Consider the following 23,313-nt stretch of genomic DNA (forward strand, 5'->3'; position numbering starts at 1 on the left):
GTCTGGCACCTCCTGCTGGTTGCTCCAGGGATTAGCTCTTGTCAGCTACAGAGCACCCTCTGAGTGTGGTTTCTCACCCGTGGTCTGCTCTGCTGGTTTGGGAACCACGTAGCTCCCCGCTCGGCGGTGTCCGCTCCAGGACACTGCCCTCTAGCAGTGCCCACTATTCCACCCTCACCCCCTTCCAGGGGCTGGGGTGGTTAACGACAGTCTTCGGCTTCCACCTGCTTCAGTGGCCAACCACAACCCCAAAGTATAGCCCCTCCGTGGCTAGGTGCAGTGCAAGGGGGTAAGGGGGGGACCCAGGCCCACCCGCAACTCTTGATACCAACCCAGGGACCCTCTAGTGGCAGCCTCTCTCTGCCCTCCTTCTCTCACCTCTTGTCCAGCTATCTTCTCTGGGCCACTTCCCCTTTGGCCCTGTGCACCTTGTCGACCCTTTTTAGCAGGGGCTGCAGCCTGGCAGGTAACTGGGTCGGAGCTCTCCTCTGCTTCCTGGAGCCTGGCCAGCACTGCTCTGTCTAAGGTGCCACCTCCTTTCCTCAGGAGCCAGTCCTTCTCCCTTGCTAGTCAGGGAAAGACTGCCTTCTCCTTTGCTAGGCAGCCTTTGTATAGGACCCAGCCCGGCCCTGATTGTCTGCCTCTTCCTTGGCCCTGATTGGCTCTCCACAGGCCTTTGCTGATTGGTTGCTGGTCTGCGCAGCCTATCTGGCCTCTCCCAGCCCTTTTCCTCATGGAGTGGGGCAGCCGCCCCACTACAGATTAAAACTGCGATTAATTTTTTAAATTGTGATTCACTTTTTTGTGTTGATTGCGTGAGTTAACTGTGATTAATCAACAGCCCGAGTTTGAAATAAAATATTTCAGGTATTCCGCACTTTCTGAGAATGACATTTTCCTCGAACCTCCTCTAGCCTTTCTGTTTCTGGTGTTGACGCTCACTTAGCTCCTCACTGCTGGAGAAACACAGGTCCAGCACCAGAGACAACCCGTAACTGCCGATAGTGGGAGGGCCGAATGAACATGCTAGGTATAAGCCAAGCAGCAACTAGGGGGTGGGGATGGGGGGGGGCATGTGACCCCGCACCCAGATGGATCAAGTATCAGGGGGTAGCTGTGTTACTCTGTATCTACAAAAACAACAAGGAGTCCGGTGGCACCTTAAAGATTAACAGATTTATTTGTGCAGTTGCAGAGGTTATTCAGACCCATCATTGGGAGGGACTACATCCCCCAGCGTCACTAGTCATCAGATGCACGGGAACCTCCCTCAGTGTTTATTCCCTTTGGGCTTTGCAGATTCTGGCATTTCAGAAGTGGCTCAGCTCCGACTGGTGAAAGGCCCGAGTCGCTGCGCTGGTAGGGTCGAGGTGCTTCACAACCAGCAGTGGGGAACCGTGTGTGATGATGGCTGGGACATAACTGATGCTGGAGTCGTATGCAGGGAGCTGGGCTGTGGGACGGCGTTATCAGCCCCAGGAGGGGCTCGATTTGGGCGAGGATCAGATCGTATCTGGCTTGCTGGCGTTCACTGCTCAGGGACAGAAGTTGCCCTCTCCAAATGCAGGGCTCGTCCTTGGGGAGACAATAACTGCACCCATGGAGAAGATGCCGGAGTTGTGTGCTCAGGTAAACTTCTTCCACTACTATGTGTGTTGCAGGGAGCAGGGTGGGAAGTTCATTACGGGGCATTGTCCCCTCACAGCCAGTGCTGACCCCACCATGGTGCTTGGGGCCTGTGCTTCAGGGAGCAATATGGCGGTTTAAGTAAGGGGCTCCTCTCACAGTCGGTGCTGACCCTAATTCTCCTGTGCGATTCTATGGGACTGTGCTGTAGGGAATGGGGTGCGGGCTCAATGCGGTGCCAAGGGCCCCTGGCATGAGGAAGCCTTGTCTGTGCCTGCTGGGGTATGGCTCCCCAACTCCCTCGGCCACAGGCCACAAAAGCCGTGTCCGACAGGCCTTGTCGAGTGGTCTCTCTCCAGGTTGACGATAGGCAAACTCCAGCCCCCAGCAGCGCCCAGCCCCTGTCCGGCTGGGCATTCACAGCAGTCACAGATCTGCTGCTCCCAAAGGAACAGGGCCGCCAGCTGACCAACTCCACCTTCCACCTCTGGCCCGATCAACACACAGCCTCACTATCCCCTCATAGTGACAACAAGAACAAGTGATTTCACAGAGTGTAGAGATTCGAGGGGTAGCAAGGAGACGGGTTGGAAATAAATGGTTCCATGGCAAATAAAATCATACCACACTGACTAGAGCCGAGCCTCATTGAACGAGATACTTTTCTGTCTGATAGAGCAATGCTCACCCCACAGTCCTTCCAGGGTTTTCCTCCAGGCTTGGCTGTGATCTCCTTTTCCTGAGACAAACGCTGTCATTCGCCTCCAGGGTGAAAGGGAGCTCTTGTCCCCTCTCCCCTTTCTTTGTAGGTATATAAGACTGATAGACCCCGGTCATCAGTATCAAACCTGGGACCTCTGAAGCGTAGTGCATGAGTCTCTACTGCATGAGCTAAAAACCAACGGGCTGTTAGCTAAGGTTGTAGAGCAGACTGATTTTATCTCAAATATGTGTTCTCAGTGAAACTAGATAGGACAGAACACAACACCCACAAGATGTGTGGGTTACAGGTACAAACAATTGTCTTTCCAGAGGGGGTCTCTCTTCTGAGACTTCTGCTGAGAGTCCTTTGTCTTTGCAAATTCTCAGGCCCCCACTGGGCCCAGAGAGTGAATACAGCCTGTCTCCTCGGATGTGCTTTGTTCTGTGTGCTGATTGGCTCAGCCAAAGGGATTGGCTTGGCGCAGGTGACAAGCTTCACTTCAGCACTTCTGGATCCTCATATTTTACATTTTACATCTCTCTTCAACTATGTCCCATAAAAACATCTTTCCCCCTTTAGGGTGACGAGTGGGCTGCTGGCTCTGGGTAGAGACCTCATATGCCACCTCTGATGAGCTGTTGTGCATATATCTCACACAGGGGATCCCCGTATAACTCTAGGCATCCCTGTGCCCTCTGCCAGTTGGCGTCTAGTTATCTCTGAGCCAGATTCCTCTGTGGCACAATGAGGACCGGGGTAACTGCAGCTTCCACTGGTCTGATTTGCTGTCAATGGAGGCTGCAGCCACTCACTCAAAATAAAAATCCAGGGCCAATTTCTCAAGACTCTGCTTCCCAATCACTGTGTTCTGGCGGATTTGCATTTCAGGGAATTCGTTCTAAACTTGTAACTTCCCCAAAGGCTGGACAGAGGAGATGCAATTCTTTCTCACTTCCTGTCCTACACAGCCTACATATTTCCCTGTCCTGTTTCTCAGCTGCCCTGTCCTACCCCAGGCTACATGTCCCCGGCCTCTCTACTGTGACCTTTGCAGGTCGCTCTCTTGAGTCTCCACCCAGCTCTCAGTGACTGTCAGCTCTTAGTGGGGAAACCTCAGTGCTGAAGCAGGCTGGACAGAAACACTGTCTCACAGCAGGTGATTTCAGCTCTAGTGATCACTGAAACCGAAAAACTCCTAATGGAGACTTAATTAAAGAGTGGTGAGGGGCAGATTAAAACATGCCTAGACTTCTTACACAGAGCCCACACCCCTCAGCAGAAACACCCCTCTCCACCCCTCTCACTCTTGATAGGGGTGTAGTATCTGACCCCCTGGTTAGTGAATTCAGTTCAGTTGTGGGTGACCTCCTCATTCAGGGCAGGCTAAGCACAGTTCTGCTGCCCTTTACTCGGACAATCAGGACAACATTTCACTACCCCTGCATTCAAAATTTTATTAAAGTGAATGTTTAAAATGAAATATACACGAGTTATGAGGCAAGGTACTGTACATCTGGGGTCAGGTTTGGGTTATGGGGTGTTGTAGGTATCGTTTCAAGGATGAAAAGATACATACATATCGCATAACCTGCCTAGACCCAGATTGGGGTGCAAGGGTTTTTAAAGCATCAGTGATTAAGTGGGCTCGGGTACGCCACCCATGGAATGAATAAGGAGTCCAAGTAAGTATCGGTGTAGCGGATAAGTATATGGGTGGGGAGCATCCCTTGGTCCATTGGGGAAGGAAGTGGGTTATTTCCCTGGTCTACTACAGTGAATTGTATCCCAGCACCAGCCAACACAGCTCTGTCTGCTGGATACCTAGGCAGAGTGGGTGTGTTCTTGTAAACACAGTCTGATTCTGAAACCTTTCCCCCTCCCCAGCTCATCACTAGCTGTCAGGGGAGAGCTCATTGCCACCTTGCTTACCTTTAGCTTGTTCAGCCATCTGACTGTGCATCCTCAAGGTCTAGTCTTCCAATGGGGATCTCCTCCACCACGTGTGACTGCCTGTATTGCTGCCCCATAGGCACACTGAGAAGATGGGGCTAAGCCAAATCTCTGCATTGCAGCAGTCCCTCTGGCCACTCCAGTGTTTGCTTCAGGAGGGGGCTGATCTGCTTGTAGGGAGTGTGCATTGACTCTGCGCTGGTCGGAACCATTGTCAGCCTGGTGCGCAGCAGGTTCCTGCCAGGCGTCCCTGCGCTCCAGGCAGTTCTAAGGGGGATGGACTCTGGGTGACGTTTTCAGGGAGCTATGGAGCCAACACATGTAAATTCAATGCTGATGTCAGGCTAAGGCAACCGCTAATGACATGGGTGACCTTGTTCAGCTCCCAATCACCAAGATGCTTATGCCAGCGTCTGCCCCACAGCACTGCATAGTATCGCACTGGAGCGAATACCAGTGTGATGGGTTTGGTTACAGAAACCCCCTTGGGACTGTCACCTGATGTGCTGAGACTACCTCTGAGCCCATTTTCTCTGCCAGTTTGAGCCTCCAGAACCCTGTCTTGTTGAGACAGATATGCTAATCTGCTGCAACGCAGACCCAGAGTATGACCCATGCCCCCAAAGCTGCAGACTTAACTGAAAATGGCTTAGCAAGTGCTCCTGTCTCTAGCACCCAGAGACCCAGCTCCCAATGGGATCCAAACACCAAACAAATCCGTTTTACTCATTATAAAGCTTATACAGAGTAAAACACATTACTTTTTTAATGAGCATCATCAGCATGGAAATATGTCGTCTGGAGTGGTGGCCGAAGCATGAAGGGGGTATGAATGTTTAGCATATCTGGCACGTAAATACCTTGAAATGACACCTGCAAAAGTACCAGGCAAACGCCTCTTCTCACTTTTGGGTGACATTGCAAATAAGAAGCAGGCAGCGTTATCGCCCGTAAATGTAAACAAACTTGTTTATCTGAGCGATTGGCTGAACAAGAGGTAAGACTGAGAGAATGTGTAGGCTCTACGTTTTTTTTCTGAGTGCAGTCATGTAACAAAAAAAATCTACATTTGTAAGTTGCACTTTCACAATAAAGAGGTTGCACTGCAGTACTTGTATGAGGTGAATTGAAAAATATTATTTCTTTTACCATTTTTACAGTGCAAATATTCGTAATCCCAAATATGGTAAAAACTGTTTTATCCAACACTTCACCAACTGGAAAGCTCTATGAATTGGCATTTCTCATCTTCATTGAAATGCCTGTTTATAGTCCACTTGGTGCAGGGCCGGCAGAGAGTTGGGGCGCAGGAGGGGGTGCGGAGCAAGGGCTCTGGGAGGGACTTTGAGTTTGGGAGGGGGCTTAGTACAAGAGAGGGGGTGTGGGGTGTTGGATCCAGGAGCCTCTCACTTCAGATGGCTCCCCGCAAGTGCCGACCTGTCCTGGGCTCTGGCTACTCCTAGAGGGAGGCGCGTCAGGAGGTTCTGCATGCTGCCCTCACCCAGTGCCAGCTGCACAGCTCCCATTGGCTGGGAACCATGGCCAATTGGAGCTGCGGGGGCAGTTCTTGCAGGCGGAGGGAGCGCGCCAAGCTCCCTGTTGCGCCTCCCCCTAGGAGCAGCCAGGAAAAGTTGCCTCTAACGGGGAGCCACCTGGGGTGAGTGCCCCCCGGATCCAGCACCCCACACCCTATACCACGCCCCAACTGCCTGCCCCTCTCCCTCTCCCGCTCCCAAACTTCCTCCCTCTTAGTTAACCTGCATTTTTCATTTACCGGCGCCCCCCATTCCTCCAACACGCCGGATAAAACAACTTCAACTGTAATAATATAAATTGACAGGGAGTGAACCCCTAACAGGCTGTTGCAGAGGCTGTTCAGACCCATGAGTGTGAGGCTCCACATTTACCAGTGTCACTAGTGATCAGATGCACAGGAACCTCCCTGAGTGTTTATTCCCTTGGGGTGTTTGAACATTCTGGCATTTCAGGTCTGGCTCAGCTCCGACTGGTGAATGGCCCAAGTCGCTGTGCTGGGAGAGTCGAGGTGCTTCACAACCAGCAGTGGGGAACTGTGTGTGATGACATCTGGGACATAAGTCATGCTGGAGTCGTGTGCAGGCAGTTGGGCTGTGGGACGGCATTATCAGCCCCTCGGAGAGCTCGATTTGGGCAAGGATCAGACCGTATCTGGCTGGATGACGTCAACTGCACAGGGACAGAAGCTGCCCTCACTGAATGCAGGGCTCAGCCTTGGGGAGACAATAACTGTATTCCCGGAGAAGAAGCTGGTGTTGTGTGCTCAGGTAACCTTCATCTACGACCCTGCATGTTGCAGGGAGAAGGGTGGGAAGCTCATTATGGGGCATTGTCCCTTCACAGCCAGTGTTGACCCCAGCATGGTGTTTGGGGTCTGTGCTTCAGGGAGCAATATGACGGTTCCAGTAGGGAGCACTCTCCTATCAATCTGTGCTGACCCTAATTCCCCTGTGTGGTTCTATTGGCCTGTGCTGCAGGGAGCGGAGTGAGGGCTCAGGAGAGGACGCTCATGCTCTCCCCTTGAAGTCAGTGCAGGCCCCAGTTCCCTAGTGCTGTGCTAGGGGGCCTCTGCTGCATGTAGGGGGGTCTCAGTTGGGGGCGCTCTCCATTTGCAGCTTTGCTGGCCCTAATGCCCCAGTGCAGTGCCATGAGTCCCTAGGATGAGGAAGCCTTGTCTGTGCCCGCTGGGGGTAGCTCCCTGACTCCCTTGGAAACAGGCCACACAAACCGTGCCCTCTAGGCCTTCTGGGGGGGTTACCTCTCTCCTGGTTGGCAATAGGCACACATCACCCCTTGGTCCTCCGATCATCTCCCTGCAGCACCCAGGGCCGGCTCCAGGCACCAGCTCATCAAGCAGGTGCTTGGGGTGGCCACTCCGGAGAGGGGCGGCACGTCCAGCTATTCGGCGGCAATTCGGCGGATGGTCCCTCACTCCGGCTCGGACCGAAGGAACTCCCGCTGAATTGCCGCCGCAGATCGCGATCGTGGCTTTTTTTTTTTTTTGGCTGCTTGGGGCGGCCAAAACCCTGGAGCCGGCCCTGGCAGCACCCAGTCCCTGTCGCACTGGGCATTCACAGCAGTCACAGATATGCTGCTCCCAAAGGAACAGGGTCCCAAGGTGACCAGCTCAACCTTCCATCTCTACCCCGATCAACGCACAGCCCTAGATCACTTCATAGTCACACCAAGGACAAGTGATTTCACAGAGTGTAGAGATTCGAGGGGTAGCAAGGAGAAGGGTTGGAAAGAAATGGTTCCATGGCCAATAAAATCATACCACGCGGACTAGCGCCTAGACTCACTGAATGAGATACTTTTCTGTCTGGTAGAGCAACGCTCACCACACAGTCCTTCCAGGGTTTTACTCCAGGCTTGGCTGTGATCTCCTGTTCCTGAGACAAACGCTGTCAGATGCCTCCTGGGTGAGAGGGAGCTCTTGTCCCCTCTCGTCTTTCTTTGTAGGTACAGACCATTGTCTCTTTCCAGAGGAGGTCTCTCTTTAGAGTCTTGTGCTGAGGGTCCTTTCTCTTTGCAAATTCTCAAGCCCGCACTGGGACCAGAGTGAATATAGCCTGTCTCCATGGCTGTGCTTTGTTGTATGTGCTGATTGGCTCATCCAAAGGGATTGCCATGGTGCAGGTGGAAAGCTCCACTTCAACACTTCTGGAGTGTCATATTCTACATTTTAAATCTCTCTTCAACTATGTCCCATACAAACATCTTGCCCCCATTAAGGTGACCAGCAGGCTGCTGTCTCTAGCTAGAGACCTCACATGCCATCTCTGGTGAGCTATTGTGCATATATCTCACTCATGGGATCCCGGTATAACTCTAGGCATCCCTGTGCCCTCTGCCAGTTGGTGTCTAGTTATGCCTGGGCCAGATGCCTCTGTGGCACAATGGGGACCTGGGTAACTGCAGCTTCCACTGGTTGGATTTGGAGTCAGTGAAGCCTGCAGCCGCTCACTCAAACTAAAAATCCAGGGCCAATTTCTCAAGAGTCTGGTTCCTAATCACTGTGTTCCAGCAGATTTGCATTTCAGGGAATTAGTCTTGAAGTTGTAACTTTCCCAAGAGTTGGAGACAGGAGACACAACTCTTCCTCACTTCCTGCCCTACACAGCCTACATAATTCCCTGTCCTGTTTCTCAGCTGCCCTGTCCTACCCCAGAAATGGCTGCATGTCAGTGGGGGGAGTCTTCTTTTGTATATGTCACAAGTTGATATCTATGTAACCCTTCTGCCAGTGGAGTTGGCAGGGACCAGGGCCGGGTTCAATATCTAGGGGTTCATTTCCAGCAATATAACACAGATCTGGCTTGAGCCCCCACCCCAGTAACCTGGGACAATTACACACCACCCCCTGGGTGCTTCTATGCGGCAAAGCGTCCCCTCTTGAAAACACAGTCTCAGTGCAGAAAAGACATTTTTTTAATAAAAGGAGGGAAGCTCCCGGGCATTAACTTTAGAAAACGCCGGAAACAGATAAAACCATGAACAAAACACCTACCCCAGTGTCTTTTGCCTCAGGATCTTGAGTCCAGCAACCCAAAGTTCTTTTAACGTGCCCCTCCCTTCTGACTCCACCACACCCCACTCACAGTGGTTGTCCTTGGTTAGTGAAGACCCAGTGTGAGTTCAGCTCCCACCATGGGGGCAGGGAGGAGAGCTCCTGGCTCTAGTGGCAGCTGCCCTGCCAGCCACTCACCACTCTGCTCGCCCTCACCTTCTGCTGCCCCCAGCCTCTCTATTCTGACCTCTGCAGGACACTCTCTTGAGTCTCCACCCATCTCTCAGTGACTGTCAGCTCTTACCGTATGTCTACACTATGAAATTAGGTCGATTTGATAGAAGTCGATTTTTAGAAATCGATTTTATACAGCGATTGTGTATGTCCCCACTAAGCGCATTACGTTGGCGGAGTGCATCTCACACCATGGCTAGCATGAACTCATGGAGCGGTGCACTGTGGGAAGCTATCCCACAGTTCCCGCAGTCTCCACTGCCCATTGGAATTCTGGGTTAAGTTCTCAATGCCTGAAGGGGGAAAAATATTGTTGCGGGTGGTTTTGTGTACATGTTGTCAGTCTCCCCTCCCTCCGTGAAAGCAACTGCAGACAATTATTTTGCGCCTTTTTTCCTCGGTTACCCATGCAGACACCATAGCTCAGCAAGCATGGAGTCTGCTCAGCTCACCACTTCTGTTGCAAGCATAGTAAACACCATGCGCATTATACTGCAGTATGTGTGGAACCTGGCTAAGAGATGACAGCACTAGGATGATTGTGAGGAGGATATGGAATGGACACAGTCGTTCCTGAAAGCACGGGATGTGGCAATTGCCACATCATGGCGGCAGTGGGGCTGGTTGATACAGTGGAACGCTGATTCTGGGCCCGGCAAACAAGCACAGACTGGTGGGACTGCATCGTGTTGCAGGTATGGGATGATTCCCAGTGGCTGCGAAACTTTTGCATGCATAAGGCCACTTTCCTGGAACTCTGTGAGTTGCTTTCCCTGCCCTGAAGCACAGGAATACCAAGATGAGAGCTGCTCTGACAGTTGAGAAGCGAGTGGCGATAACCCTGTGGAAGCTTGCAATGCCTGACTGCTTCTGGTCAGTCGGGAATCAATTTGGAGTTGGCAAATCTATTGTGGGGACTCCTGTGATTCAATGCAATCACTGACATTCTGTTATCAAGGGTAGTGACTCTGGGAAATATGCAGGTCATAGTGGATGGCTTTGCTGCAATGGGTTTCCCTAACTGTGGTGGGGCGATAGATGGGACGCATATCGCTATCTTGGTACCAGACCACCTTCCCAACCAGTACATAAACTGCAAGGGATACTTCTCAATGGTGCTGCAAGCACTGGTGGATCACAAGGGACATTTCACCGACATCAATGTGGGATGGCGGGAAAGGTGCATGACGCTTGCATCTTTAGGAATTCTGGGCTGTTTGAGCAGCTGCAAGAAGGGACTTACTTCCCAGACCAGAAAATTACTGTTGGGGATTTTGAAATGCCAATAGTTATCCTTGGAGACCCAGCCTACCTCTTGCTCCCATGGCTCATGAAGCCATACACAGGCAGCCTGGACAGTAGTAAGGAGCAGTTCGACTATAGGCTGAGCAATTGCAGAATGGTGATAGAATGTCCCTAGGATGTTTAAAAGCTCGCTGGCACTGTTTGCTGACTAGGTTAGACCTCAGCGCAACCAATATTTCCATTGTTATTACTGCTTGCTGTGTGCTCCATAATATCTGTGAGAGTAAGGGGGAGACCTTTATGGCAGGGTGGGAGGTTGAGGCAAATCACCTGGCTGCCAATTTTGAACAGCCAGACACCAGGGCAATTAGAAGAGCACAGGTAGGCGCGCTGTGCATCAGGGAGGCTTTGAAGACCAGTTTCATGACTGGCTAGACTACAGTGTGACAATTGTGTGTGTTTCTCCTTGATGCAAACCTGCCCCCTTTGTTGATTTTAATTCCCTATAAGCCAACCACCCTCCCCCCTTCGATCACAGCTGGCAAAGGAAATAAAGTCACTATTGTTTGGAAACCATTCATTCTTTCCTTATTAATTAAAAAAAAGGGAGATAACTTGTAAGGTAGCCCGGGTGGAGTAGGGTGGGTAAGGGAGGAAGGGTGGAGGGAAGGACAAGGCTACATTGCTTATTGTAGCCGCACTACATGTCAAAACCATTTGAATGACAGCCTTCTGTTGCTTGGGCCATCCTCTGGAGTGGAGTGGCTGGGTGCCCAGAGCCTCCCCCCACCCCGCGTTCTTGGGCGTCTGGGTGAGGAGGATATGGAACTTGGGTAGGTGGTTGTACAGTGGATGCAGCAGCAGTCTGCGCTCTTGTTGGCTTTCCTCCAGCTCCACCAGAAACCTGAGCATGTCCGTTTGCTCCCCCATTAGCCTCAGCATTGCATCCTGCCTCTTCTCATTGCGCTCACTTAAAGCTTTCCTGGACTCTACCACTGAATGCCTCCATGCATTCAGCTGTGCCCTATCAGTGCGGGAGGACTGCATGAGCTTGGAAAACATGTCATCGCGAGCACGTTCTTTTTCCTTCTAGTCTGCGATAACCTCAGGGACGGAGATGATAGGGGGGAGCATAGAAACATTTGCACTTGCGGTGGGATAAAAAGGAGGGTAAAATTTAAGATGATACATTTCTGAGAACAAAAGGGAGACTCTTTCACAGTGAATCAAGCAATTCACAGCAGACAGCACATGTGCTTTAGGTACAAGGTCACATTTTGCCTTTTATATTGAGCGCCTGCCAGTATGGTGACACATCACACATGGCTGGGCAACAGAATTTGATTTCCAGGCAGCCATGGTAAACCAAAGGGTACGCGGGTTTGGCTTCTAACGCCTTCGTAACATGTGGGAATATTTTCAAACTGCAGTGCCCTCCTTTCCCATAGCAAGCAATGCCGGTTGGGTTTGCCATTTAAAAGGAGGGGCTTTGGTTTTTGGGTGGAATTGCAGCACACACCTCCCCACACCCTTCCGTATGGCTATTTAGAATGATCCCTTCCCCCCACCGCGTGGCTATTCTCAGGGATGATCCCTTTTAGCAAAGCACAAGCAGCCCAGCATGAATGGGGTCCTTTTACTATTCCCTTACAAAAATTCCCCTATTTCAACCAGGTGACCATGAATGATATCACTCTCCTGAGGCTAACACAGAAAGATATAGACTGAATGTTGCTTGAATGCAACCAAAACCCAGGACCATTCACTGCCATGCTTTGTGCTGCAATGATTGCAGACTACTTGCTACTGGCTTGGCATGGTAAACTGTCCTTCCGTGGAGGATGAAATAAAGCAGCCCTCCCCAGAAACCTACTGCAAAGGCTTTCAGAGTACCTCCAGAAGAGCTTCATGGAGATGTCCCTGGAAGATTCCCGCTCCATCCCCAGACACGTTAACAGACTTTTCCAGTAGCTGTACTGGCTGCGGATGCATCCCAAGTCTTCAGGGCAAATCAAACATTAAACAAAATTGCTTTTAAACCCTGTAGTGTAGTTACAAATGTGCACTCACCAGAGGTGCTTTCTCCACCTATAGGGTTGGGGATCCCGTCTTGGGAAGGTATTGGCTCCAGGATGATTAAAAAGTCCTGGCTACCAGGGAGAACAGATTCACAGCTTGCCTGCTGCACATTCTCCTCCTCCTCCTCTTCCTCATCCACAAAATCCTCCTCCATGTTGCGTGAGACTTCCCTCTTGCAGGTGTCCATGGACAATGGTGGGGTAGTGGTAGGGTCCCCACCTAGAATGCCATGCAGCTGATCATAGAAGTAGCATGTATGGGGCTCTGACCCAGAGTGATCCTTTGCCTCCTTTGTCTTTTGGTAGGCTTGCCTGAGCTCCTTAACTTTCACACGGCACTGCTGTGTGTCCCTGTTGTAGCCTCTGTCCATCATGCCCTGTGCGATTTTGGCATATATATTAGCATTTCTTCTCCCCATACAGCAATCAGATCCATTGTCTCCCGTTCGCTCCATGCTGGAGCTCGTTTGCGATTCTGGGGGGACTGAATGGTCACCTGTGCTGCTGAGCTCGCCATGCTGACCAAACAGGAAATGATATTCAAAAGTTCCCGGGACTTTTCCTGTGTACCTGGCTAGTGCATCGGAGTTGAAAGTATTGTCCAGAACGGTCACATTGGAGTACTCTGGGATAGCTCCCGGAGGCCAATAATGTTGATTTACATCCGCACTACCCCAAATTCAACCCAGCAAGGTCGATTTTAGCACTACTCCCCTCGCCGGAAAGGAGTACAGAAGTCGATTTTAAGAGCCCTTTAGGTCGATGGAATGGGGTTGCTTGTGTAGACGCATTCATTATAAAATAAACCTAATGCAGCTAAATTCGACCTAACCCTGTAGTGTAGACCAGCTCTTAGTGGGGAAAGCTCAGTGCTGAAGCAAGGTGGGCAGAAACACTGTCTCACAGCAGGTGATTTCAGCTCTAGTGATCACTGAAACCAAAAAGACTCCTAATAGAGCCGTAATTAGCTCTAGCCTTGAAGAGTGGTGACTAACTAGGTGACAGCTGGCTGGGAGGGGAGTGAACAAACTTCAACACTGCCCAAGTGATTAGCCTGGTCAGTGGTGGTGAGCCATTGACAGGCAGTCGCTGTGTTCAGAGACCAGTCAGACAAGTCAGCAGGAGGTGCTACATTCCCCAGCGACAGGAGAGATCAGATGCACAGGAAACTCCCTGAGTGTTTATTCCCTTCGGTGTTTGCAGATGCTGGCATCTCAGAAGTGGCTCAGCTCCGACTGGTAAATGGTTCGAGTCGCTGCAATGGAAGAGTCGAGGTGTTTCATAACAAGAAGTGGGGGACCGTGTGTGATGACAGCTGGGACCTACAGGATGCTGGAGTCGTATGCAGGCAGCTGGGCTGTGGGATGGTGTTATCAGCCCCACGAGGGGCTCGATTTGGGCGAGGATCTGACCATATATGGCTGGATAATGTCAACTGCACAGGGACAGAAGTTGCCCTCTCTGATTGCAGGGCTCGGCCTTGGGGAGACAATAACTGTACCCACGGAGAAGATGCTGGTGTCGACTGCTCAGGTAACCTTCATCCATCACATCACTGTCAGTGCTGCAGGGATCGGGTTGGAAAGCTTTCAGCACAGACTCAGCTCTCCTGTCTGAGTCAGCGCTGAGCCCAGTGCCCCAGCATGGTGCTAAGGGCCTGTACTTCAGGGAACCAGTTCAGGGTCACAGTAAGTGTCACTCTTCCCATGGTGTCAGTGCTCACCCAATTTTCCCCACACAGTTCTTCATGCCTGTGCTGCAGAGAGCAGGATGGGGGCTCATTAGGGGGCATTATTCCCTCAAAGTCAGTGCTGGTCCCAGTGCCCCCAGCACACCACTTAGGGCCTGTGCTGCAAGGAGCAGTACGTGTTCCTCTGTGAGAGACCCTCCCCATTGCTGATAGCTGTGATCCTCCTGCCCCGCTACAGCACAACGGGGCACTGGGTAACCGTAAATCCCATTTCTGGGATTTGGGGTTGAATGAATCCTGCATCCACTCAGGGATCCCTTTATGAAGTGTGGGATTCCTATCCCCGTCACTCCGGGTGATTTACATCTCAGCTAATTACCCCTGAACCTGGAATATGCCCCACTGCTGTGACTGGAGACAGGTTCTTCCTCACTTCCTCTCCAGCTTATGAGTTTCTGTGCCCTGTCTCTCATCTACCCTGTTCCAACCCATAGGTGGTTGCATGGTAGTGGTGGGAAGCAGGGCTGTCAAGTTATTAAAAATTAATTGTGACTAATTGTGAGATTAATCATTAATCATGATTAATCGTGATTAATCGTGCAATTAATTGCTCCATTACACAATAACAGAAAACCGTTTATTTCAAATTGTTTGGATGCTTTCTACATTTTCTACTTTGATTTCAATTACAATACACAATACAAAGCGTACAGTGCTCACTTTATATTTATTTTTAGTACAAATATTTGTACAGTGAAATAGAAACAAAAGAAATAGTATTTTGAATTCACCTCATTCAAGTACTGTAGTTCCAACTCTTTATCCTGAAAGTTGAACTTACAAATGTAGAATTATTTACAAATAATAACCGCAATCAAAAATAAAAGAATGAAAAATTTTAGATCCTACAAGTCCACTCAGTCCTATATCTCATTCAGCTAAACACTCATAGAGACAAGTTTGTTTACATTTGCAGGAGATAATGCTGCTTGCTTCTTGTTTACAATGTTACCTGAAAGTGAGAACAGGCATTCACATGGCACTGTTGTAGCCGATGTTGCAAAATATTTACATGCCAGATGCGCTAAAAAATTCATATGTCCCTTCATGCTTTGACCACTTTTCCAGAGGACATGTGTCCATGCCGATGATGGGTTCTGCTCAATAACAATCCAAAGCAGAGCGGACTGACGCATGTTCATTTTCGTCATCTGAATCAGATGCCACCAGCAGAAGGTTGATTTTCTTTTTTGGTGGTTCAGGTTCTGTAGTTTCCGCATTGGAGTGTTGCTCTTTTAAGACTTCTGAAAGTATGCTCCACACCGTGTCCCTCTCAGATTTTGGAAGGTGCTTCAGATTCTTAAACCTTGGGTCGAGTGCTGTAACTAGGTTTAGAAATCTCACATTGGTACCTTCTTTGTATTTTGTCAAAACTGCAGTGAAAGTCTTCTTAAAACAAACAACATGTGCTGGGTAATCATCTGAGATGACTGTAACATGAAAGCTATGGCAGAAGGCAGGTAAAATATATAGCAGGAGATACACAATTTTCCCTACAAGGATTTCAGTTACGAATTAAATTAATACATTGCTTTTTTTAATGAGCATCATAGAATCATAGAATATTAGGGTTGGAAGAGACCTCAGGAGGTCATCTAGTCCAATCCCCTGCTCAAAGCAGGACCAACACCAACTAAATGATCCCAGCCAAGGCTTTGTCCAGTCGGGCCTTAAAAACCTCTAAGGAAGGAGATTCCACCACCTCCCTAAGTAACCCATTCCAGTGCTTCACCAACATGCTTCATCAGCATGGAAGCATGTTGTCTGGAATGGTGGCCGAAGCATGAAGGAGGATGTGAATGTTCAGCATATGTGGCACGTAAATACCTTGCAATGCCACCTGCAAAAATGCCAGGCGAACGCCTTTTCTCACTTTTGGGTCACGTTGCAAATAAGAAGCAGGCAGTGTTATCTCCCGTAAATGTAAACAAACTTGTTTGTCTGAGCGATTGGCTGAACAAGAAGTAAGTGTGCAGTTATGTAACAAAAATAATATAATCTACATTTGTAATATTTCACTTTCAGAATAAAGAGTTTGCACTACAGTATATGTATGAGGTGAACTGAAAAATGCTATTTCTTTTATCATTTTACAGTGCTAATATTTGTAATCCAAAATAAAGTAAAAGCTGTTTTATCCGACACTTCACCAACTAGAAAGCTCTATAAATCAGCATTTCTGATCTTCATTGAAATGTCGGTTTATAGTCTGGTTGGCGCGGGGCCGGCAGGATGTTCGGGCGCAGGAGAGGGTGCAGAGCAAGGGCTGTGGGAGGGGGCTTAGTACACAGGAGGGGGTGCAGGGTGTTGGATCCGGGGGCCACTCACCTCGGATGGCTCACCACAAGTGCTGATCTGTCCCGGGCTGCGGCTACTGCTAAGCGGTGGCGTGTCAGGTGGCTCTGCGTGCTGCCCCCTCCCAGTGCCAGATGCAGAGTTCCCATTGGCTGGGAACCATGACCAATGGGAGCTGTGGGGGCAGTGCCTGCGGGTAGAGGGAGTGCGCCAAGCCCCCTGCTGTGCCTCCGCCTGGGAGCAGCTGGGACAAGTTGCCGCTTCTGGGGAGCCGCCCGAGGTGAGTGGCCCCCAGATCCGGCACCCCGCACTCCATCCCGTGCCCCAACTGCCTGCCCCGAGCTCTCTCCAGCACCCAAACGTCCTCCCAGATCCCGTGATACACACCCCGTCCTGCGCACCAACCCCCAGCCCAGCACTCCCTCCCGCACCCAAACTCCCTCCCTCTTAGTTAATCAGCATTTAATGCCAGATAAAACAACCTTAACTGTAATAATATAAAGTGAGAACTGTACACATTGTATTCTGTGTTATAATTGAAATCAGTATATTACATACAATTCAATATTCAATTACATAGAAAAACATCCAAAATATTTAATATATTTCAATTGGTATTCTATTGTTTAACAGTGTGATTAAAACTGCGATTAATAGTGATTAATTTTTTTAATCACAATTAATTTTTTGAGTTAATCGCATGAGTTAACTGTGATAAATTGACAGGGAGTGAACCCCTAACAGGCTGTTGCAGAGGCTGTTCAGACCCGTCAGTGGGAGGCGCTATGTTCCCCAGAATCACTAGTGATCAGATGCACAGAAACCTCCCTGAGTGTTTATTCCCTTGGGGTGTTTGCTCTCTCAGGCTCTTCGAAAGTGGCTCCGCTCCGACTGGTTAATGGCCCAAGTCGCTGCGCTGGGAGAGTCGAGGTGCTTCTCAATGAGCAGTGGGGAACTGTGTGTGATGACGGTTGGAACATTATTCATGCTGGAGTCGTGTGCAGGCAGCTGGACTGTGGAACGGCGTTATCAGCCCCTGGGGGAGCTCGATTTGGGCGAGGATCAGATCGTATCTGGCTGGATGACGTCCACTGCACAGGGACAGAAGCTGTCCTCTCCCAATGCAGGGCTCGGCCTTTGGGACACAATAACTGTAACCACGGAAAAGATGCCGGTGTTGTGTGCTCAGGTAACCTTCATCTACCACCGTGCCTGTTGCAGGGAGCAGGGTGGGAAGCTCATTATGGGGCATGGTCCCATCACAGCCAGTGCTGACTCCAGCGTGGTGCTTGGGGGCTGTGCTTCAGGGAGCAATATGGCGGTTCCAGTAGGGAGCGCTCTCCTTTCAGTCTGTGCTGACTCTAATTCCTCTGTGTGGTTCTATGGGCCTGTGCTGCAGGGAGCGGTGTGGGGGCTCAGTAGGTGATGCTCACGCTCTCCCCAGTAAGTCAGTGCTGGCCCCAGTGCTCTAGTGCGGTGCTAGGGGGCCTGTGCTGCAGGTAGTGGGGTGGCAGTAGGGGATGTATTGAAGCTAGACTCCCCGGTGCAGTGCCTCCTGCTGGTCATCTTGGGAATTAGCTCCTCAGTCTCCAGAGCACCCTCTGCTGGTCTATATCTCGCTTGCCTCAGGGCCCTGTGTCTCTCCCGGACCCCGGTGCCCCATACCCTGGGGTTCTGCCCACTGCAGTACCCCCACACACTGGGTCTCCCCTCCCAGGGGAACCTCCACCCTTTACACACACCTTGCCTCAGTGGCTACTGCCAGTCATCATCTAGCCCCCGCCGCAGTCTGTAAAAGGCCACTCATCATTGGCAAGGGGGTTGGACCTGCTGCCTCTGACTAACCCTGGGCTGCAGCCTCTGCAACCCCAGCACCCGTTTTGGTCTTTAAACAGGCCCGCAGCCGGGGGGGTTGCCAGGTTGGAGCTCCTCTTGCATTTCCCCAGCTCTGTTCCGTTCTGTTCCCTGAGCTACCAGTCCTTCTCTCTCCAAAGCTGGAGGGAGCCCTTTTATAGGGCCAGCTGTTTCCTAACTGGGCGTGGCCACAGCTGTGGTTGCCTTCCCAATCAGTCTATACTCATTGGCTCTCAGCCCCAGCCTTCCCCAAGCACTGGCTTTTAACCCTTTCAGGGCCAGAGCAAGGTGACTGCCCCACCTCAGGGGCTCTCTCCATTTGTAGTTGGGCTGGCCCTAATGACTAATGCCAGAAACAGGTAAAACCATGAGCAAAATGCCTATCCAAGGGTACATTGGGAAGTGGCTCTCTGCCACCATGTGTGACTGTCTGTATTGCTGCCCCACAGGCACAGTAAGGAAATCGGGCTAAGCCAAATCTCTGCATTGCAGCAGTCCCTCTGGCCAGTCCAGTCCAGTCAGGGGCCCATTAAGCCTAGTCCAGGATCTGCATCCCAGGTTGCAAATAGGCAGATAGAAGTTAGGGCTTCTAATATTCATCAGCACGCTAGTCTCTCCATCCCAGAGTTGCTGCCCCTCTGTGAGTTCACAGCTGTCAGCCAAGCTCTGCCATCATTCATCTGAGACTGGTACTGGGCTGGCAGCACTAGACCCGAATGCAGCAATGGCTGCCACAAAATCATGTTGCCAAGTCAGTCTTGGCAAGTCAGCAGGAACCGCAGGGGCAGGTGTTTGCTTCAGGAGGGGCCAATCTGCTTGTAGGAAGTGAGCATTGCCTCTGCCCTGGTCGGAACCATTGTCAGCCTGGTGCGCAGCAGGTTCCTGCCAGGCGTCCCTGCGCTCCAGGCAGTTCTAAGGGGGATGGACCCTGGGTGACATTTTCAGGGAACTATGGAGCCAACACATGTAAATTCAATGCTGATGTCAGGCTAAGGCAACCGCTAATGACATGGGTGACTGTGATCAGCTCCCAGTCACCAAGATGCTTATGCCAGCGTCTGCTCCACAGCACTGTCGCACTGGAGCGAATACCAGCACCAGGAGTAAGGGTGTAAATCTGCTCCCCAGGAGGTTTCTGCCAGCAGTGCGGGGGATGATCTTTTTCATTAAGTGTCTAGTGGGAGCAGTAGGTCAGACTGAAGTCCAGTCTGCCTAACTAGGTGACAGCTGGCTGGGAAGGGAGTGAAAAAACTTGAACATTGCCCAAGTGATTAGCCTGGTCAGTGATGGGGAGCTCTTGACAGGCAGTTGCTGTGTGCAGAGACCTGTCAGCAGGAGGTACTACATTCCCCAGTGACACAAGAGATCAGATGCACATGAACCTCCCTGAGTGTTTATTCCCTTGGGTATTTGCAGATGCTGGCATCTCAGAAGTGGCTCAGCTCCAACTGGTGAATGGTCCAAGTCGCTGCGCTGGGAGAGTCGAGGTGTTTCACAACCAGCAGTGGGGAACTGTGTGTGATGAAAGCTGGGACTTACAGGATGCCGGAGTCGTGTGCAGGCAGCTGGGCTGTGGGACGGCGTTATCAGCCCCACGAGGAGCTCATTTTGGGCAAGGATCTGACCATATTTGGCTGGATAATGTCAACTGCACAGGGACAGAAGTTGCCCTCTCAGATTGCAGGGCTCGGCTTTGGGGAGAAAATAACTGTACCCACGGAGAAGATGCTGGTGTCGAGTGCTCAGGTAACCTTCATCCATCACATCACTGTGGGTGGTGCAGGGATCAGGCTGGGAAGCTTTCAGCACAGACCCAGCTCTCCTGTCTGAATCAGTGTTGACCCCAGTGCCGCAGCATGGTGCTAAGGGCCTGTACTGCAGGGAATCCATTGGGGGTCACAGTAAGCATCACTCTTCCCGTGGTATCAGTGCTGACCTCATTTTCCCCACACAGTTCTACATGCCTGTGCTGCAGGGAGCGGGATGGGGCCTCAATAGGGGGCGCTCTTCCCTCAGTCAGTGCTGAGCCCAGTGCCCCAGCACAGCACTTAGGGCATGTGTTCAAGTGAGCAGTACGTGTGCCTCAGTGAGAGACCCTTCCCGTTGCTGATAGCTCTGATCCCCCTGCTGCTCTACAGCACAATGGGGCGCTGGGTAACCGTAGTTCCCATTTGTGGGATTTGGGGTCAAATGTAGGCTTCAGATGCTCAGGGGTCCCTATATGTGTTTTTCCTACCCCTGCCACTCCGCGTGATTTCCATCTCAGCTAATTACCTCTGAACCTGTAATATCCCCCACTGCTGTGACTGGAGACTGGGTTCTTCCTCACTCCCTCTCCTACATAGCCCATGAGTTTCTGTGCCTGATCTCTCAGCTGCCCTGTTCCACCCCAGAAGTAGCTGCATGTCAGTGGTGGGGAGTAGGGCTGTTAAGTGACTAAACAAATATACTGTGATTAATCGTGCAATTAATTGCGCCTTTGCACAATAATAGAATACCATTTATTTTAATTTGGGGGGGGGATGTGTTCTCCATTTTCAAATAAATTGAATTCAATTACAATACACAATACAAAGCGTACAGTGCTCACTTTATTTTTAGTACAAATATTTGCACAGTGAAATAGAAACAAAAGAAATAGTATTTTCAATTCACCTCATACTGTCATGCCAGCTCTTTATCCTGAAAGTTGAATTTACAAATGTAGAATTATGTACAAAAAATAACTGCAATCAAAAATAAAACAATGTAAAACTTTAGATTCTAGAAGTCCACTCAGTCCTACTGCTTGTTAAGCCAATCACTCAGACAGAGAAGTTTGTTCACATTTGCACGAGATATTACTGCCTGCTTCTTGTTTACAATGTTATCTGACAGTGAGAGGAGGCGTTCAGATGGCACTGTAGTAGCTGGGGTTGCAAAATATTTATGCGTCAGATGCTCTAAAGATTCATATGTCCCATGCTTCGGCCATCATTCCAGAGGATGTGTCCATGCTCATGATGGGTTCAGCTCGATAACGATCCAAAACAGTGCAGATGGACACATGTTCATTTTCATTATCTCAGTCAGATGCCACTAGGAGAAAGTTGATTTTCTTTTTTGGTTGTTCAGGTTCTGTAGTTTCCGCATTGGAGTGTTGCGCTTTTAAGACTTCTGAAAGTATGCTCCACACTTTGTCCCTCTCAGATTTTGGAAGGAACTTTAGATTCTTAAACCTTGGGTCAAGTGCTGTATTTAGCTTTAGAAATCTCATATTGGGACCTTCTTTGTGTTTTGTCACATCTGTAGTGACAGTGTTCCTAAAACGAACAACATGTACTGTCATTATGCGAGATTGGTATAATATGAAATATATTGTGGAATGCAGGTAAAATACATAGCAGGAGATACACAATTCTCCCTCAAGGATTTCAGTCACAAATTAAATTAACACCTTATTTATTTAACGAGCATCATCACCATGGATGCATGTCGTCTTGAATAGTCTCCGAAGCATGAAGGAGCGTATGAATGATTAGCATATCCAGCACGTAAATGACTTCCAATGCCAGCTACAAAAGTGCCATGCCAAAGCCTGTTCTAACTTTCTGGTGACATTGTAAATAAGAAGCAGGCAGCATTATCTCCCATATATGTAAAAAACCTTGTTTGTCTGAGTGATTGGCTGAACAAAAAGAAGGAGTGAGTGGACATGTACGCTCTAAGTTTTACAGTTATGCAAGAAAAAAAATCTACATTTGTATTTTGCACTTATACGAGAAAGAGATTGCACTACAGTACTTTTATGAGGTGAATTTAAAAATACGATTTCTTTTGTTTATCATGTTTACAGTGCAAATATTTGTAATCCAAAATAATAATAAAAAGTGAGCACAGTACACTTAGTATTCTGTGTTGTAATTGAAATCAATATGCTTGAAAACTTAGAAAAACATCCAATATATTTAATACATTTCAATTGGAATTTTATTAACAGTGCGCTTAAAATTGCAATTAATTTTTTTAATTGTGATTGTTTTTTTGTGTTGATCGCATGAATTAATTGCGATTAATCGACAGCCCGAGTTTGAAATAAAATGTTTCAGGTATTCCGCTCGTTCTCAGAATGACATTTTCCTCGAACCTCCTCTACCCTTTCTGTTTCTGGTGCTGACACTCACTTACCTCCTCACTGCTGGAGAAACACAGGTCCAGCACCAGAGACAACCCGTAACTGCCGATAGTGGGAGGGCCGAATGAACATGCTAGATATAAGCCAAGCAGCAGCTCGGGGGTGGGGATGGAGGGCATGTGACCCCGCACCCAGATGGATCAAGTATCAGGGGGTAGCTGTGTTACTCTGTATCCACAAAAACAACAAGGAGTCCGGTGGCACCTTAAAGACTAACAGATTTATTTGGGCATAACAAATTTATGGGCATAACCAAATAAATCTGTTAGTCTTTAAGGTGCCACCGGACTCCAGATTGATCAGCTGCTCTGAGACCGAGTTAACTGTGATTAATTGACAGCACTAGTGGGGCGTGAACCCCTAATGGGCAGTTGCAGAGGTTATTCAGACCCGTCATTGGGAGGGACTACATCCCCCAGCATCACAAGTCATCAGATGCACAGGAACCTCCCTGAGTGTTTATTCCCTTTGGGCTTTGCAGATTCTGGCATTTCAGAAGTGGCTCAGCTCCGACTGGTGAACGGCCCGAGTCGCTGCGCTGGGAGAGTCGAGGTGCTTCACAACCAGCTGTGGGGAACCGTGTGTGATGACAGCTGGGACATAACTGATGCTGGAGTCGTCTGCAGGGAGCTGGGCTGTGGGATGGCGTTATCAGCCCCAGGAGGGGCTCGATTTGCGGGAGGATCTGACCGTATCTGGCTGGATGATGTTCGCTGCACAGGGACAGAAGTTGCCCTCACTGAATGCAGGGCTCGGCCTTGGGGAGACAATAACTGTAACCACGGAGAAGATGCTGGTGTTGTGTGCTCAGGTAACCTTCATCTGCCACCCTGCATGTTACAGGAAGCAGAGTGGGAA

At 49.9% G+C, this 23,313-nt stretch overlaps 1 protein-coding gene across 1 annotated transcript in view; it reads left to right on the forward strand.

Annotated features, from left to right (window-relative positions):
• The window catches only part of LOC135892976 (uncharacterized), a gene marked incomplete at its 5' end in the record, with an annotated part of 270,703 nt that overhangs the window by 136,297 nt on the left and 111,093 nt on the right, over window positions 1-23,313 (forward strand). Inside the window, 6 exon segments of the mRNA XM_065420759.1 lie at window positions 1,300-1,629; window positions 6,253-6,582; window positions 13,586-13,915; window positions 17,293-17,616; window positions 19,713-20,027; window positions 22,937-23,266. Of these exon segments, the coding sequence (XP_065276831.1) occupies window positions 1,300-1,629; window positions 6,253-6,582; window positions 13,586-13,915; window positions 17,293-17,616; window positions 19,713-20,027; window positions 22,937-23,266 (1,959 nt within the window).

The sequence above is a fragment of the Emys orbicularis genome, chromosome 21 (assembly GCF_028017835.1).
Source record: "Emys orbicularis isolate rEmyOrb1 chromosome 21, rEmyOrb1.hap1, whole genome shotgun sequence".
Classification (NCBI taxonomy): domain Eukaryota; kingdom Metazoa; phylum Chordata; order Testudines; family Emydidae; genus Emys; species Emys orbicularis.